General features: G+C 47.8%; 1 protein-coding gene across 1 annotated transcript in view; it reads left to right on the top strand.

Annotated features, from left to right (window-relative positions):
- The window catches only part of BCAR3 (BCAR3 adaptor protein, NSP family member), a 109,963-nt gene extending 95,427 nt beyond the window's left edge, over positions 1–14,536 (top strand). The window contains 5 exon segments of the mRNA XM_080655662.1: positions 3,338–3,509; positions 6,458–6,569; positions 9,081–9,287; positions 9,290–9,293; positions 13,847–14,536. Of these exon segments, the coding sequence (XP_080511788.1) occupies positions 3,338–3,509; positions 6,458–6,569; positions 9,081–9,287; positions 9,290–9,293; positions 13,847–14,024 (673 nt within the window). The 3' untranslated portion in view covers positions 14,025–14,536.
- Positions 14,537–14,542: the final 6 nt, after the last annotated feature.

Raw genomic sequence — 14,542 nt, 5'->3', positions numbered from 1 at the left:
GAGAGGGTCCCACACCTGTGGGCACAAGACAGCAGCATGGCCTTGGAGTGGCATCCTCAGCTGTGAGCTTTCAGGACAAAGTGGCCCCAGACTTTCAAACATGAGTATCTTAGTAACCATACTATAAATTGGGGCTTCACCTCCAGCACTTGTATCAGCCTGGAAGAAATGTAATTGAGGCCATTCTGGCCCAGTGCAGTCAACTCCACAACCCTGATTTTCAGAGGGAAGGAAAGGGACTTCAGTCTGTGCTGCCTGCCACCAATAGGAGACTCTCTGTGACCCCCTCATCAGCCCATGGAGACTCTGTGTGACCCATCACATCAGCCCCATGGAGACTGTGACCCATCACATCAGCCCCATGGAGACTGTGACCCATCACATCAGCCCATGGAGACTCTGTGACCCATCACTTCAGCCCATGGAGACTCTGTGACCCATCACTTCAGCCCATGGAGACTCTGTGACCCATCACATCAGCCCCATGGAGACTGTGACCCATCACTTCAGCCCATGGAGACTCTGTGACCCCTCATCAGCCCATGGAGACTCTGTGTGACCCCTCATCAGCCCATAGAGACTGTGTGTGACCCCTCATCAGCCCATGGAGACTCTGTGTGACCCCTCATCAGCCCATGGAGACTGTGTGTGACCCCTCATCAGCCCCATGGAGACTCTGTGTGACCCATCACATCAGCCCCATGGAGACTCTGTGTGACCCCTCATCAGCCCATGGAGACTGTGTGTGACCCCTCATCAGCCCATGGAGACTCTGTGTGACCCCTCATCAGCCCATGGAGACTCTGTGTGACCCCTCATCAGCCCCATGGAGACTCTGTGTGACTCCTCATCAGCCCATGGAGACTGTGTGTGACCCCTCATCAGCCCATGGAGACTGTGTGTGACCCCTCATCAGCCCATGGAGACTGTGTGTGACCCCTCATCAGCCCATGGAGACTCTGTGTGACCCCTCATCAGCCCATGGAGACTCTGTGTGACCCCTCATCAGCCCCATGGAGACTCTGTGTGACTCCTCATCAGCCCATGGAGACTGTGTGTGACCCCTCATCAGCCCATGGAGACTGTGTGTGACCCCTCATCAGCCCATGGAGACTCTGTGACCCCTCATCAGCCCATGGAGACTGTGTGTGACCCCTCATCAGCCCATGGAGACTCTGTGTGACCCCTCATCAGCCCATGGAGACTCTGTGTGACCCCTCATCAGCCCCATGGAGACTCTGTGACCCCCTCATCAGCCCATGGAGACTCTGTGACCCATCACATCAGCCCCATGGAGACTATGACCCATCATCACATCAGCCCATGGAGACTCTGTGTGACCCCTCATCAGCCCATAGAGACTGTGTGTGACCCCTCATCAGCCCATGGAGACTGTGTGTGACCCCTCATCAGCCCATGGAGACTGTGTGTGACCCCTCATCAGCCCATGGAGACTGTGTGTGACCCCTCATCAGCCCATGGAGACTGTGTGTGACCCCTCATCAGCCCATGGAGACTGTGTGTGACCCCTCATCAGCCCATGGAGACTGTGTGTGACCCCTCATCAGCCCATGGAGACTGTGTGTGACCCCTCATCAGCCCATGGAGACTCTGTGTGACCCCTCATCAGCCCATGGAGACTCTGTGTGACCCCTCATCAGCCCCATGGAGACTCTGTGTGACTCCTCATCAGCCCATGGAGACTGTGTGTGACCCCTCATCAGCCCATGGAGACTGTGTGTGACCCCTCATCAGCCCATGGAGACTCTGTGACCCCTCATCAGCCCATGGAGACTGTGTGTGACCCCTCATCAGCCCATGGAGACTCTGTGTGACCCCTCATCAGCCCATGGAGACTCTGTGTGACCCCTCATCAGCCCCATGGAGACTCTGTGACCCCCTCATCAGCCCATGGAGACTCTGTGACCCATCACATCAGCCCCATGGAGACTATGACCCATCATCACATCAGCCCATGGAGACTCTGTGTGACCCCTCATCAGCCCATAGAGACTGTGTGTGACCCCTCATCAGCCCATGGAGACTCTGTGTGACCCCTCATCAGCCCATGGAGACTGTGTGTGACCCCTCATCAGCCCATGGAGACTGTGTGTGACCCCTCATCAGCCCATGGAGACTGTGTGTGACCCCTCATCAGCCCATGGAGACTGTGTGTGACCCCTCATCAGCCCATGGAGACTGTGTGTGACCCCTCATCAGCCCATGGAGACTCTGTGTGACCCCTCATCAGCCCATGGAGACTGTGTGTGACCCCTCATCAGCCCATGGAGACTCTGTGTGACCCCTCATCAGCCCATGGAGACTGTGTGTGACCCCTCATCAGCCCATAGAGACTGTGTGTGACCCCTCATCAGCCCATAGAGACTGTGTGTGACCCCTCATCAGCCCATGGAGACTCTGTGTGACCCCTCATCAGCCCATGGAGACTGTGTGTGACCCCTCATCAGCCCATAGAGACTGTGTGTGACCCCTCATCAGCCCATGGAGACTCTGTGTGACCCCTCATCAGCCCATAGAGACTGTGTGTGACCCCTCATCAGCCCATGGAGACTCTGTGTAATCCCATCACATCAGCCCCATGGAGACTCTGTGTGACTCCTCATGGAGATTCTCTTTGAGCCTCATTGTCATGTAGAGAAAAAATCACACTGCTTCCTGTCCTGGGTCTGTGAGGTCAACCTATATAGTTGCATTGTTGGCAAATACAAACAAGATTTCCATTTTCTTAGAGCCTGACCTTATGGGGACATCCTGCCAGTCCACTGTTCCGTCTTTGTCCACATCCCCACTCACTTTCTGGCCTCTTGACCAGAGCCGCAGACACTCTCTTCTTAGCTCCTCGTTCCTCCCTTTGTTCTGACACCCTTGTCGTCGTCCTGGATCAAGCATATTCTCTCATTTTTCTGTCCTTTCCATTTCCCATGCAGGGGCCTCGGCGGAAATGGCCCAATGCTTCCCTGAGGAGGGGGTCCCCGGTGTGTTGGGGGGACCTGGTATCTCCTTGGATCTCTCATGGCGGAAGGTACAAGGAGCCCGTGCACTTCGCCGGAGGAGGGCCCTCTTCAACAAGGCCAGGTTCTGGGCATCTGTCCTTTGGACTCTGCGTAGTGCCCTCTCTGAGGCCTGTGCGGTCCCGCTGCAGTCAGCCTGTGGGGTGGTCTCCGGAGAAATCACAGCCAAACTTTCTGAGCTACCAGCACATCTCAGGGCAAGAGCAGCACATGATGCAAAGCCAATCTGTTTCCTAGCTGGTTTGGTTTCATCTCCTCCTCGTCCTGTTGACCCTGGGGCTGACCATTGATCTCCTCCCTCGCAGACACAGCACCATGGCCATCGGCATTGCAGTGGACATTCTGGGCTGCACGGGCACTTTGGAGGACCGAGCAGCCACCCTCAACCGGATCATCCAGGTGGCGGTGGAACTGAAAGACTCCATGGGAGACCTCTATTCTTTCTCGGCCATCATGAAAGCCCTGGAGATGCCACAGGTACGTTTCCACTTGCTTCGTGCAGCCCCGCGGGCCTGTGTGTACTTCCTGTTTGCGAGCCCATGCTTCGCAAACCCAGAGGGCGTCAGTCAGTCTCAAAAGGTAAGTGGAATTGTAGTGAAAGCTGTTTTGATTAGGGGGCAACCAAGAATAGGGTCCTATTTTTAAAAACAGTGGGTAATGGCCGAAAGCCCACCCTTTCTCTCTGATGCACAATAAGAAGAGTCACCCTCAAGATCAGGTTCCTGAAGAACCAACCTGGATGATGTGTCTGGCGCAGGTGTGCCGGGTAAGGGAGAGACTGCGTCCCTCTGATCACCAAGCGTGCGGGCAGTCTGGGACAATGACTGGAAAACAGCCGTGTGGGGAGCTTACATCTGAGAATCCCTAGAGTGCTTCATCTCCTAGAATGTTCCTCAGGTTACCTAAAACAGCCTCTCTTATTAAAGACTCCAGATTTCTGGACCATCTGCCATATAGCTCCCTAGTTAGAGTTTCTGAAATCGGGCGCTTTGAATGTATCTGCTTTGACGGGCTGTTTTTAGGATGAGTATCAAAACTGAAAACCTGTGTTTGAAATCAAACGGACCGCATAGAGGAGCATGGTCCTGTGGCCTTGCTCGCGCAGATCCCGCTTCCCGGCTGTGTTCTGCGGCCCTAGGTGCATAGGGGACCCCCTCTGCAGCCCTGTAAGCCCCGTCTGCAAACAGGAACCCAAAACCTCTCGCCATCCAGCATGGCTGTTCAGAGCCCAATCGCCCTGGACACCCCGGGCCCTCACTGACACCCAGCATCGCCCCTGGGAAGGCAGCTACGGACACGTGTCCTGTGGGGCTTGTTAGGAACATGATTTCCTGCTTAAAGCAAGGTCACCTTAGAAACAAGAAGTTGAACAACTTGGTTCTTTCATCAAGAACATTGGGGAGGGGGTGTCAGTTCCAATTAGAACGTAATATTCCAAGAGTTTACAAACTTCTTTAGATTCCCTGGGATTTGGTAGGGCTGACGCTGGGAATAGGCAGGCTCAGCCATATTTTCATGATATACTGGCCTCCGCAGTATCAGGAGTTCTAATTTTTCATTCAGGTGCTTTCAGTTGGCATGAGATTTATTTTCTCTTTATCCGAACCTGCATACAATTTTGAGAGCCGAGCCAACAAGCTAAGCTGTGTGAGTAGCCCTCCAGCCCAGAGCTCCCTCAGAGAGTGGTAAAGGGGGTGTTTTGTGGCATTACATGGCTGCTGTCCATGACATCAAACTCCGCGGTCAGGGACTTATCCCAGAGCATGTTACCAGGCCTCTGTAGGCGGCGCCCTCCCCTTCTGGGGCACCTCAGCGATGAGGGGACAGCCTCCAGGTGCTCAGGGCCCCGTGAGTCAGCACTGTTTGGGGAGGGAAGTGGTAGACCCAGGGGAAACCCCAGAGGAATCACATCACGTCTGTGTCTCACCATCCAAACCTGCCGCTGTACTGTAGCCGCACGGCCACTTTCTCTCCCAGCGTCTCGTACCAGGAGAGCATCCAGCAGATGGGCTTGGCCTGGAGACAAGGGCTCTTTCAGAAAGGAGAAGCTTGAGGCTGAGGAAGAGCAGGAGGTGTGGGGGGAGAGGGCAGCGTGGTGGGTGGCCAGAGGAAGACCAGCCCACATCCTTTCCTTCTCAGAAAATCTGCTGGTGTGGTCCCTGCTCCCCTTTCACTTGGAACACACAGGCGCTCTGAGAGGCCAGTAAAATGAAGCTCGGCTCTGTCCCTTACCAGCTGCGCTACCTCAAGCAAGCACCCTCATCGCTTCCGGTTTCTGATCTGTAACATGAGGCCAAAATACCTGCTTCATAGGGTATTGCGAGGAATAGATGAAATTCCTCAGATACCTGAGTTGGTGCTCGTTCCCTAGATATTAGCGCCCTTCCTCCCTCCTGGCTTCACGTAGAAACTTCAGACACTTAGGCCTGCGGTGTCATGGTGAGTGGGGGACCGTCTGTCTTAGGGCAGTCAGAGTCAGGAGCCCATGTTGGTGTTGACTACATTATTCCAAAAGAAATGTGAAGGAATGAGAGGTGGCAGCACATGGCCTGGGCAGTCCCCTGTGTCTCAGACGTTCCTACTTAAGAGTTACATGAAAATGCTGGCCCCCGCATCCCTACAGCGTCTCCTCGGTGCAACCTCCAGGGAAGACAGCTGGCAGCTCCTTTCCACCTTTAAAATGCATGCACTCCTTGACCCGGTAGTTCCACTTCTGGACACTTATCCTCCACGTATTTTCACACATGTGCACATTTGCAAAATCTTCACGAGGGATTTTGTAATTGAAAACTGGAGGCTGGTTAAAATGTAGTGTATCCTTAAAGTGGAACATAATACAGAAGTTTAACAAAATAAGGCTGTTCTATGCTGGTTTTTTATGTACTTATATGAGAGATTTCCAAATAAGGAACAAAAAATATGTGTAGTATGACGTGCATTTATTTGCAAGTAGAGTGTGTGTGTTTACACAGACATACGTACACATACAAGAAATTGATGAGAGGAGTTGTCCGTGGGATGGGCCTTCAGAGCAATGCAGACAAAGACAAGAGTGGGGGATTAACTTTTCTCTGTACACTCCTTTCAACTGCTTTGACTTTTTTAACATGTGCATCATCTATTCTAAAATTTAAGCAAGAAGGTCGCTTTAGCCCTGGCCAGTGTGGCTCAGTTGGTTGAGCGTCATCCCATGCACCAAAGGCTGCTGGTTTGCTTCCCCGTCGGGGCACATGCCCGGGTTATGGGCACATCCCCACTAGGGGGTGTGCAGGAGGCAGCGGGTCGATGTTTCTTACATCGATGTTTCTCTCTCTCCCCCTCTCCTTTCCTGTCTCTCTAAAATCAATAAAAACATATTTAAAAAATGTTAAAGTCATTTTGAAAAAGGACCTTTTACAAACTAGTAACACCTTTCTTTCTTCCAGATTACAAGGCTAGAAGAAACGTGGACTGCCCTGCGGCGCCAGTACACCCAAACCGCCATCCTCTACGAGAAGCAACTGAAGCCATTCAGCAAAACTCTGCACGAAGGCCGAGGTGAGCGCTTGGTCAGCTAAGCTGCCCCATAGGTGCCTGTAGGACCACAGGTTGTGTCTGCTCTGGTTTGGTCAAAGCATTGAGCAGGGCATGTTCTGAGCCCCGGAGTTACCTGCAGGATTCATGTTGTCCCGAATGGAGGATAGCATTCTTTCCAAGCATGTATCCCTTGATCATCTGTATCTTTTTTATAAAAAAATTCAGTCAGGTCCTCTGCCTATTTTTTAAATCAGATTGGTGGTTTTTTGTTTTTTTTTGTCTTTTTGCTATTGAGTTCTGTAAGTTCTTTATATAGTATTTTGGATATTAATCCCTTATCAGATATATGATTTGCAAATATTTCCTCTCATTCTGTAGGCTGACTTTTCATTTTGTTGATGGTTTCCTTTGCTGTGCAGAATTTTTAGTTTGATGGCGTCTCACTTGTTTAGTTTTGCTTTTGTTGCCTTTGCTTTTGGTGTCAGATTCAAAAACACATCACCAAACCCAGTACCAAGGAGCTTACCACCTACGTGTTCTCCTAAGAGTTGTATGGTCTTAGGTCTTACATGTAAGTCTTTAACCCATTTTGAATTAATTTCTGTATGGAGTGAGATAGTGGTCGAGTTTCATTCTTTTGCATGTGGCTGTCCAGTTTTCCCAGCACCATTTATTGAAGACTGTCCTTTCCCCATTGTATGAATATTGGCTCCTGTGCTGTAAATTAATTGATCATCTGTGTGCAAGTTTATTTCTGCTTTCTCTTTCTATTCCTTTCTCTGTGTGTCTGCGGTGGCTTTTTTTATGCCAATACCATACTGTTTTCCTTACTATCGTTTTGTAATGTAGTTTAAAATCAGGGAGCATGATGCTTCCACCTTTGTTCTTTCTCAAGATTGCTTTGGCTTTTTGGTGTCTTTTTTGGTTCCATACAAATTTTAGGATTGTTTGTTCTATTGCTGTGAAAAATAGGAATTTTATAAGGATTGCACTGAATCTGTAGTTTGCTTTGGGTAGTATGGACATATTAGAGAGTGCAAAGGTATTATGCACCAGCCTGCGTTCCCGGAGAACACCTCCTAGTCGTGTGCCATACCCGAAACCTATCCCTCAGGGTGAAGCTCCAGGACAAGTAAATCGGCCTCTTTCACAGAAAGACGGGGCTGTTTCCCAGGCTTCTCTGGGCAGGGAAGGGGGAGCCTGCCAAGCACTCCCTCTCCAATTATTACAATCCAATGGGACCCAAGAACACAATGTCCCCTGAGTCACGTGATCAGGGAGAATTCCTTGGGTGGCGGCTGCAAAAACCAGGGCACCGGCTACATGTAAAAGCTCCCCTGGGAGATACGGTGCTCTAGTCCACAGCAGGGGGAGAGCACGAAGCAGTGCCCACCCTCTGAGGTCTCTGCAAAGGCTTACCATCAACCCCCAGATGTGTCTTTAAGGAAAACCTGCCTCTCCGGCTGCGGTTAGGACGATAAGCTCCTTGGCCACTGTTGCCTCTCGCTGTGCTGTGGGGGCAGCAGCTGTTTAAGAACTCCTTCTCCATCGGTTACCGTCCTGTGGCGCCCATGGGCATATTCCCACTGGCCACCAGGGCCTGGCAACGTGGAGGTGTCCCCTGGCAGCAGCCGTAAGCATCGGTGCCAGACAAGGATGTGAGCTCCTTCTTGAGAGAGACCGGTGAGCTGGAGCAAAGCTGAGGAGGAGCTTATCAATGGCTCCCACAGGAAAAAGAGAAGCCCTGGCCAGTGTAGCTCGGTTGGTCAGAGCGTCATCTCATACACCAAGAGGGGCTGGGTTCAATTCCTGGTTGGGGCACATACCCAGGGTGTCGGGGCACGTAAGGGAGACAACCAATCGCTGTTTCTCTCAAATCAATAAAAAATATCCTTGGGTGAAGATTGAAAGGAAGAAAAAAAGAGAAGGAAAAGGAGGAGGAGCCTAGTATTTTAAAAATAAAGAGGCACCCACTGGCTAGAGTGAGGCAGAGTGTGCAGATGGTGCCTGTCCGCTAGCAGGCCCGTAGATGTGACTAAATTACATGACAACCCTCTCGCTGAGCGCGGGGCAGGTGACTCAGAGCATGTGAACCCTTTAAGAGCTATTTCTCAGATCATTATAGTCTCTAGGTCTCATGGACTTGAGCTCCATTGGTTTTTAAAGCTAGACCTTTTGAAGACTTGACTCTCAGCACAGGTCTTAGAAGTTGGGGTGCCCAATGTGGGGTTCAAACCCCTGTCTCCTCAGGGAGAAGCTCTGGGTTTTGAGTTCCCTCCGGACTGTGGGTCGCTGTACCAGGCTTGGGGTTTATGATGAGACTGTGTCCCAGCCTCTCCTACATGCTTCTATGTGGGCCTCTCTCATTGGCCTGATTTGTAGGAGTTCCTTTTTCCCGAGGAAGTTATTCCATATTTAGCTGCAGATTTAATGTGTCCAGGGAGGAGGTGGGACTAGGATTCTCCTACCTCACCATCTTAACTTTGGGAGAAAAAAATGATCTGGAAAAAAATGTTATCCCTTGTTTTTCAGAGTCCACGTGCGTCCTCCCAAACAATATATCAGTCCCCCTGCTGATGCCTCTTGTGACTTTAATGGAACGACAGGCTGTCATTTTTGAAGGAACTGACACGTGGGAAAAAAATAACGAAAGCTGTGAGATTATGATGAACCATTTGACAACAGCCCGACGCATGGCAGAGGCTGCACACAGTTACCGGATGAATGCCGAGAGGATCCTGGAAGGTAAGAGCTGCTTTTTATAAGCTGCTGTCTACTCGGAATCGTCACTGGAATGAAGGGATAAAAAAGCATGGATGTTCTCAATTAGAAAAGACCAAGTAGGAAATTCCCAGTGAGGCATGGGAATTCTGTTTTCTCCATGATTGCTTATTACTTCCTCTTAATTCTTAACTGACTTAAGGATCCTGCTTCTCTCTTCTTTGTATGTATTCTGTTGAGTCATTGGCATAGAATAAACAGAAAAGGTCAAGAAAGAATTGGTCAGCTTGCCTACCTCTAATAATGGGCCAACCTAAGGAGTCAGAGTTTTATTTGACTTCATTTACCTGCATGCCTATTTCTTCTCAGTCACGCTGCGAACGGAGCTCCCTGCTCTTAGCACGGAAGAGTCCAACACGAGCAAAGGCACTAGAAGAGCTTGGGGAAAGTACAAAACACAAGTACTTGGGTTTGGGTTAGTGTAAAGTGTGTCTTAAGGAACGGCCAACCAGGCTGAAGAAGGAAGTGGGCGGCCTTCCATATACGTCTGTGGCTGAAGAAGAGCCAGGGAAAGGTGGGAGGGTGCCATCACATGGTCACATTCGTGCCTCAAATCTGGTGTTTATGTGGAGGACGGTGGGAGGGCTGAGGGCTTAAAGGCAAAAAGACCATTTAGGAAGCAAATGCAAGAACAAGGACTTGACTGAGGCAGTTATCAGGGTCGACTATTTTCTCATCCTCACTAGATAATTTTGTAAATTCTTCAGGAGCCAACAGTTTGATCCACAAGGTTAAGAACTTAATGGGGTGAGAGAGGTTTATTATTTCATCCTAAAACAAAGCTGTCACCTCAGAACCAGAAGTTAGGACTAAACAGTTTGCACTGTGCCTGATATAGGTGTAAGCGTTATATAACTGTTTCATTTTTTTCCTCAGAAAGTTCTCCAAGGTTAGCAGTGTAGAATTCAAACAGTAAAAGCACATAATTCACCAGATAGTACAGTGCCTGCTTATATAAAGCCAATAAATGTATTACATTGGATGGTGCCTAAGCCAAAAGTGTGCTTGAAGTTGTTCTATAGCAAATTACTTTAAAGGTATCTGATGGTATTTCTCGGTTGATCCTGCTACAGGTTTACATAGCAAGTTCCCATTGCTGGGCCTGACTGTGAACCCACTAAGGGTAGATATTTGCTCACCATCATATCCCCAGCACCCAGCCCAGGGTAGGGGCTCAAAGCATATTAACTGAATGAATGGAAGTTGTCACCTGGCCTCTGGTTGGTTATCTGTCTAAGATATTCTGGCATCACAGGGAAAGATGGACTAAAAATTATCTATTATCCACTAAGATCCTCTGATCTAGATGGTGGGAATATATTTAATGACAGAGCGCAGTACTCCAGCAATAATCGGGGATGAGGGCCCTGGCCAGTGTGGCTCAGTTGACTTGGTGTCCTCCCATGCACCAACATGTTGCTGGTTCGATTCCTGTCAGGGCACATGCCCAGACTGCGGGCTCAATCCCAGGTCGGGGTGTGCAGGAGGTAGGCAATCAATATTTTGCTTGTATCGGTGTTTCTCTCTCTCAAAAGAAAAAATAAATAAGGATGAGAACCACATGCTTGTGTGACTCTTTGGCTAGAGATTTCACCTAAGAGTTGACTAAGCATCCTTGGCCTTAAGTAGACCAGATAATTCTCTTTTATAGAAGAGGAGAAAGAGTTGAGAAATAGCCTTACACATATAGTTGTCAACTGACTTTTTTTCAATCTTTTTATAGTCAATTGATTTTTTAAAAATTTATCCTTGCCCAAGGATGTGTTTACTGATTTTTTAAAAAATATATTTTTTTTATTGATTTCAGAGACTAAAGGAGAGGAGAAAGAGAGAGAGACACATCAATGATGAGAATCATTGATTGACTACCTCCTGCACACCCCCACTGGGGGTCAAGCCCACAACCAGGCATGTGCCCTTGTCTGGAATCAAACCCAGGACCCTTTAGTCCTCAGGCGGACGCTCTATCCACTGAGCCAAACCAGCTAGGATTGTGTGTATTGATTTTTTTAGAGCAGTTATGAACAGTAGCAGTTTTGCTACTGTTATGAATCGTAATGTAAATATCTGTGTTTTCCAATCATTAATGTTTCTATCTCTTTCTCCTTCTCCCTTCCTCTCTAAAATCAATTAAAAAATATTTTTAAAAATGTATTTTTTTTAAAAAAAGAAAGAAAACACAGGAGAAATTCATTGTGACCTTAGGTTAGACCAAGATTTTTTTAGGATACAAAAAGCATAAACTGTAACAGAAAACACTGATAAATCAAAATTTTAAATTTTGCTCTTTAAAAACACTGGTAACAAAGTAAAACAGCAAAGCACAGATTAGAAGAGAATATTTGACAAACATACAGGATGGAACAAAAGGAGGTTTATAGTTGTTCATATGGAAAATAATAATAAATACAAGAATAAACTGTTTTGCATACTCACAACTGTAAACCTTCTTTTGCCCCTCTATATCTATAAAGGACTTATATCTAGAATATATAAGGAATTCTTAGAACTCAATGAGAAGACAAACAAGATTTGAATAGACACACCAGAGATGATATGGAATGACAAGTAACTACCTGGAAAGATGTTCAAAGCATTAGTCATTAGCAAGAATGACAATACTAAAGGTTGGCAGCCTGTGGAGAAAATAGAATCTTTGTGTTGCTGATGAGAATATAAAATGGTGGAGCCATTTTGGAAAAGAGTTTGAGTTTCTTAAAAGTAAACATATATTTACCATATGCCCTAGTGTTTCCACTCTTAGAGAAATGAAAAGCACATGTCCACACAAAAACATATACACGAATGTTTATAACATTATATATTACACAGAACTGGGGACAACCCAAATGCCCACCCACTGGTGGACGGATAAACAAAATGTCACATGTCCATGTAACTGAATACAACAATAAAAAGGAATGCATTAGTGATAACACACAACAACATGGAATAATCTCAAAAACACCATGCCAAGCGAAAGAAGCCAGACACAAAAGTCCATCCTATCTAATAAAAGAGTAATATGCAAATTGACCGTATATCCACTACTCCCACAAGCCATGCCCACCAGCCAATCAGGAGCTAGTATGCAAATTAACCCAACCAAGATGGCTGCAGCCACGGAGCTGCAGCAAGCAGGAGGCTTGGTTTCCCCGGCAATGGAGGAAGCCAAGCTTCCCTGCCGCCCTGGCCGGCCCAGGCCTACACTCAAGGCTACAAAGTTTCAATTATAGAAGATAAATAAATCCCAACAAAAATGGCCACAGAGTGAGCAGGAGGCTTGGCTCCGCTCAAGGCTACAAAGTTTCAATTATAGAAGATAAATAAACCCCAGATACCAGGGCCTCCGCTTGGGTAACCAGGGGGCATGGCCGGCCTGCAAACCACCACAGGCCCCTCACCCAGGTGGCCCCATGCCCCAAGGGAACCCCCACCCTGATCCAGGACACCCTTCAGGGCAAACTAGCTGGCCCCCACCCGTGCACCAGGCCTCTATCCTATCTAATAAAAGAGTAATATGCAGATTGACCATCACTCCAACACACAAGATGGCTGCCCCCATGTGGACACAAGATGGCCGCCACAAGATGGCCAGCAGGGGAGGGCAGTTGGGAGGGACCAGGTCTGCAAGGGAGGGCAGTTGTGGGTGACCAGGCCAGCAGAGGAGGGAAGTTGGGGGCGACCAGGCCTGCAGGGAAGGGCAGTTAGGGGTGACCAGGCCTACAGGGGAGGGCAGTTAGGGGTGACCAGGCCTGCAGGGGAGGGCAGTTAGGGGCAATCAGGCTGGCAGGGGAGCAGTTAGGCATCAACCAGGCTGGCAGGGGAGTGATTAGGGGGTGATCAGGATGGCAGGCAGAAGTGGTTAGGGGGAATCAGGAAGGCAAGCAGTTGGGAGCCAGCAGTCCCAGATTGGAGAGGGTACAGGCTGGGCTGAGAGACAAACACCCCCATGCACGAATTTCGTGCACCGGGCCTCTAGTATTATATAAGTCTATGTTAACTTTCTAGAAAAGGAAAAACAACAGCAACAAAAAGCCAATTTGTGGTTGGTGGGGGTCTGAGGTAGGAATGGGGACTGACTGCACAGGGACACGAGGGAACTTTCTAGGGTGACAGAAGTGTTCTATAACTAGTGGTGATGGTTGTGCAGCTAAAATGGGTGAATCATGACATGTACATGATACATCAATGAAGTTGTAAAAGCCCACAAGGTACTTGTAACACTCCTTCTCACAGCACAACCCACAGTGGCTTGTGCATGTGAATGTTACTCTGCTGTGGCTTAGTGAGCTTGTTACCCTTTCTCTACAGGTGCTCAGGTCCGTGAGAGTGGGACTCCGCCCTCCCTTATATACAGCAGATCCTGTGCTTTTCCTGGGGGGATTTTTTTAAAAGTTCTGAGAGATGAAGTTCATTTTGATCCTACTTTAAATGAGGCGAGTTTTCAGTCTGTTTTCTACACTGTTTTTAGGCAGAACTGAAAAAAACGTTTTGTTTTGTTTTGTCTATATTAGGTTTCAACCAGATGAAGAAATGAGTGAAATCATCAAGACTGAATTTCAAATGCGATTGCTATGGGGCAGCAAAGGCGCACAAGTCAATCAGGCAGAGAGATATGAGAAATTCAACCAGATTTTAACTGCCCTCTCACGGAAATTGGAACCTCCCCCTGTAAAGCAAGCAGAGCTTTGATAACTCTCCAGAGAATGTTCAGATATTGCTTCAAGCTTCTCCAGTTTCTTCTTTGGAAAAGCTTATCATTTAAAGAAGTAATAACGTGCAAATCTGACAACATACAGGCTTTTAGTATCCACAGGATATTAAACATGTAAATTGCACAGATTTATTTATGAGTTGTTTAAAATTACTACTGATTTTTAAATGAAAGATAATTTATTATTAAGGTAACTATTGCTAATGTTGACCAGCAAATTTAAGAGAAGACACTAGCTATGTTGACTGGTTGCTTTCTATTACCGAGGTATTTAACCATTTTAGTTTTAATTATATGTCAGAAAAGTGTAAATAGAAAAGAATTTAAAAGCATGAAACATTTCAGACGGTATCAGTTGTATGATATTCTTTAACTATGAAAAAATGTAAATAGCCATATGAAAATATATCTTTTTGTGAAACAACTGTATCCAGACTCTTTACTATTAAACAACCATCATAGTACAATAACTTTATCTCCTAACCTTGCTGGGTCA

Source organism: Plecotus auritus (genome assembly GCF_963455305.1).
Source record: "Plecotus auritus genome assembly, chromosome: 2".
In the NCBI taxonomy this organism is placed as follows: Eukaryota; Metazoa; Chordata; class Mammalia; order Chiroptera; family Vespertilionidae; genus Plecotus; species Plecotus auritus.
This window is presented reverse-complemented; position numbering and strand designations above follow the sequence as displayed.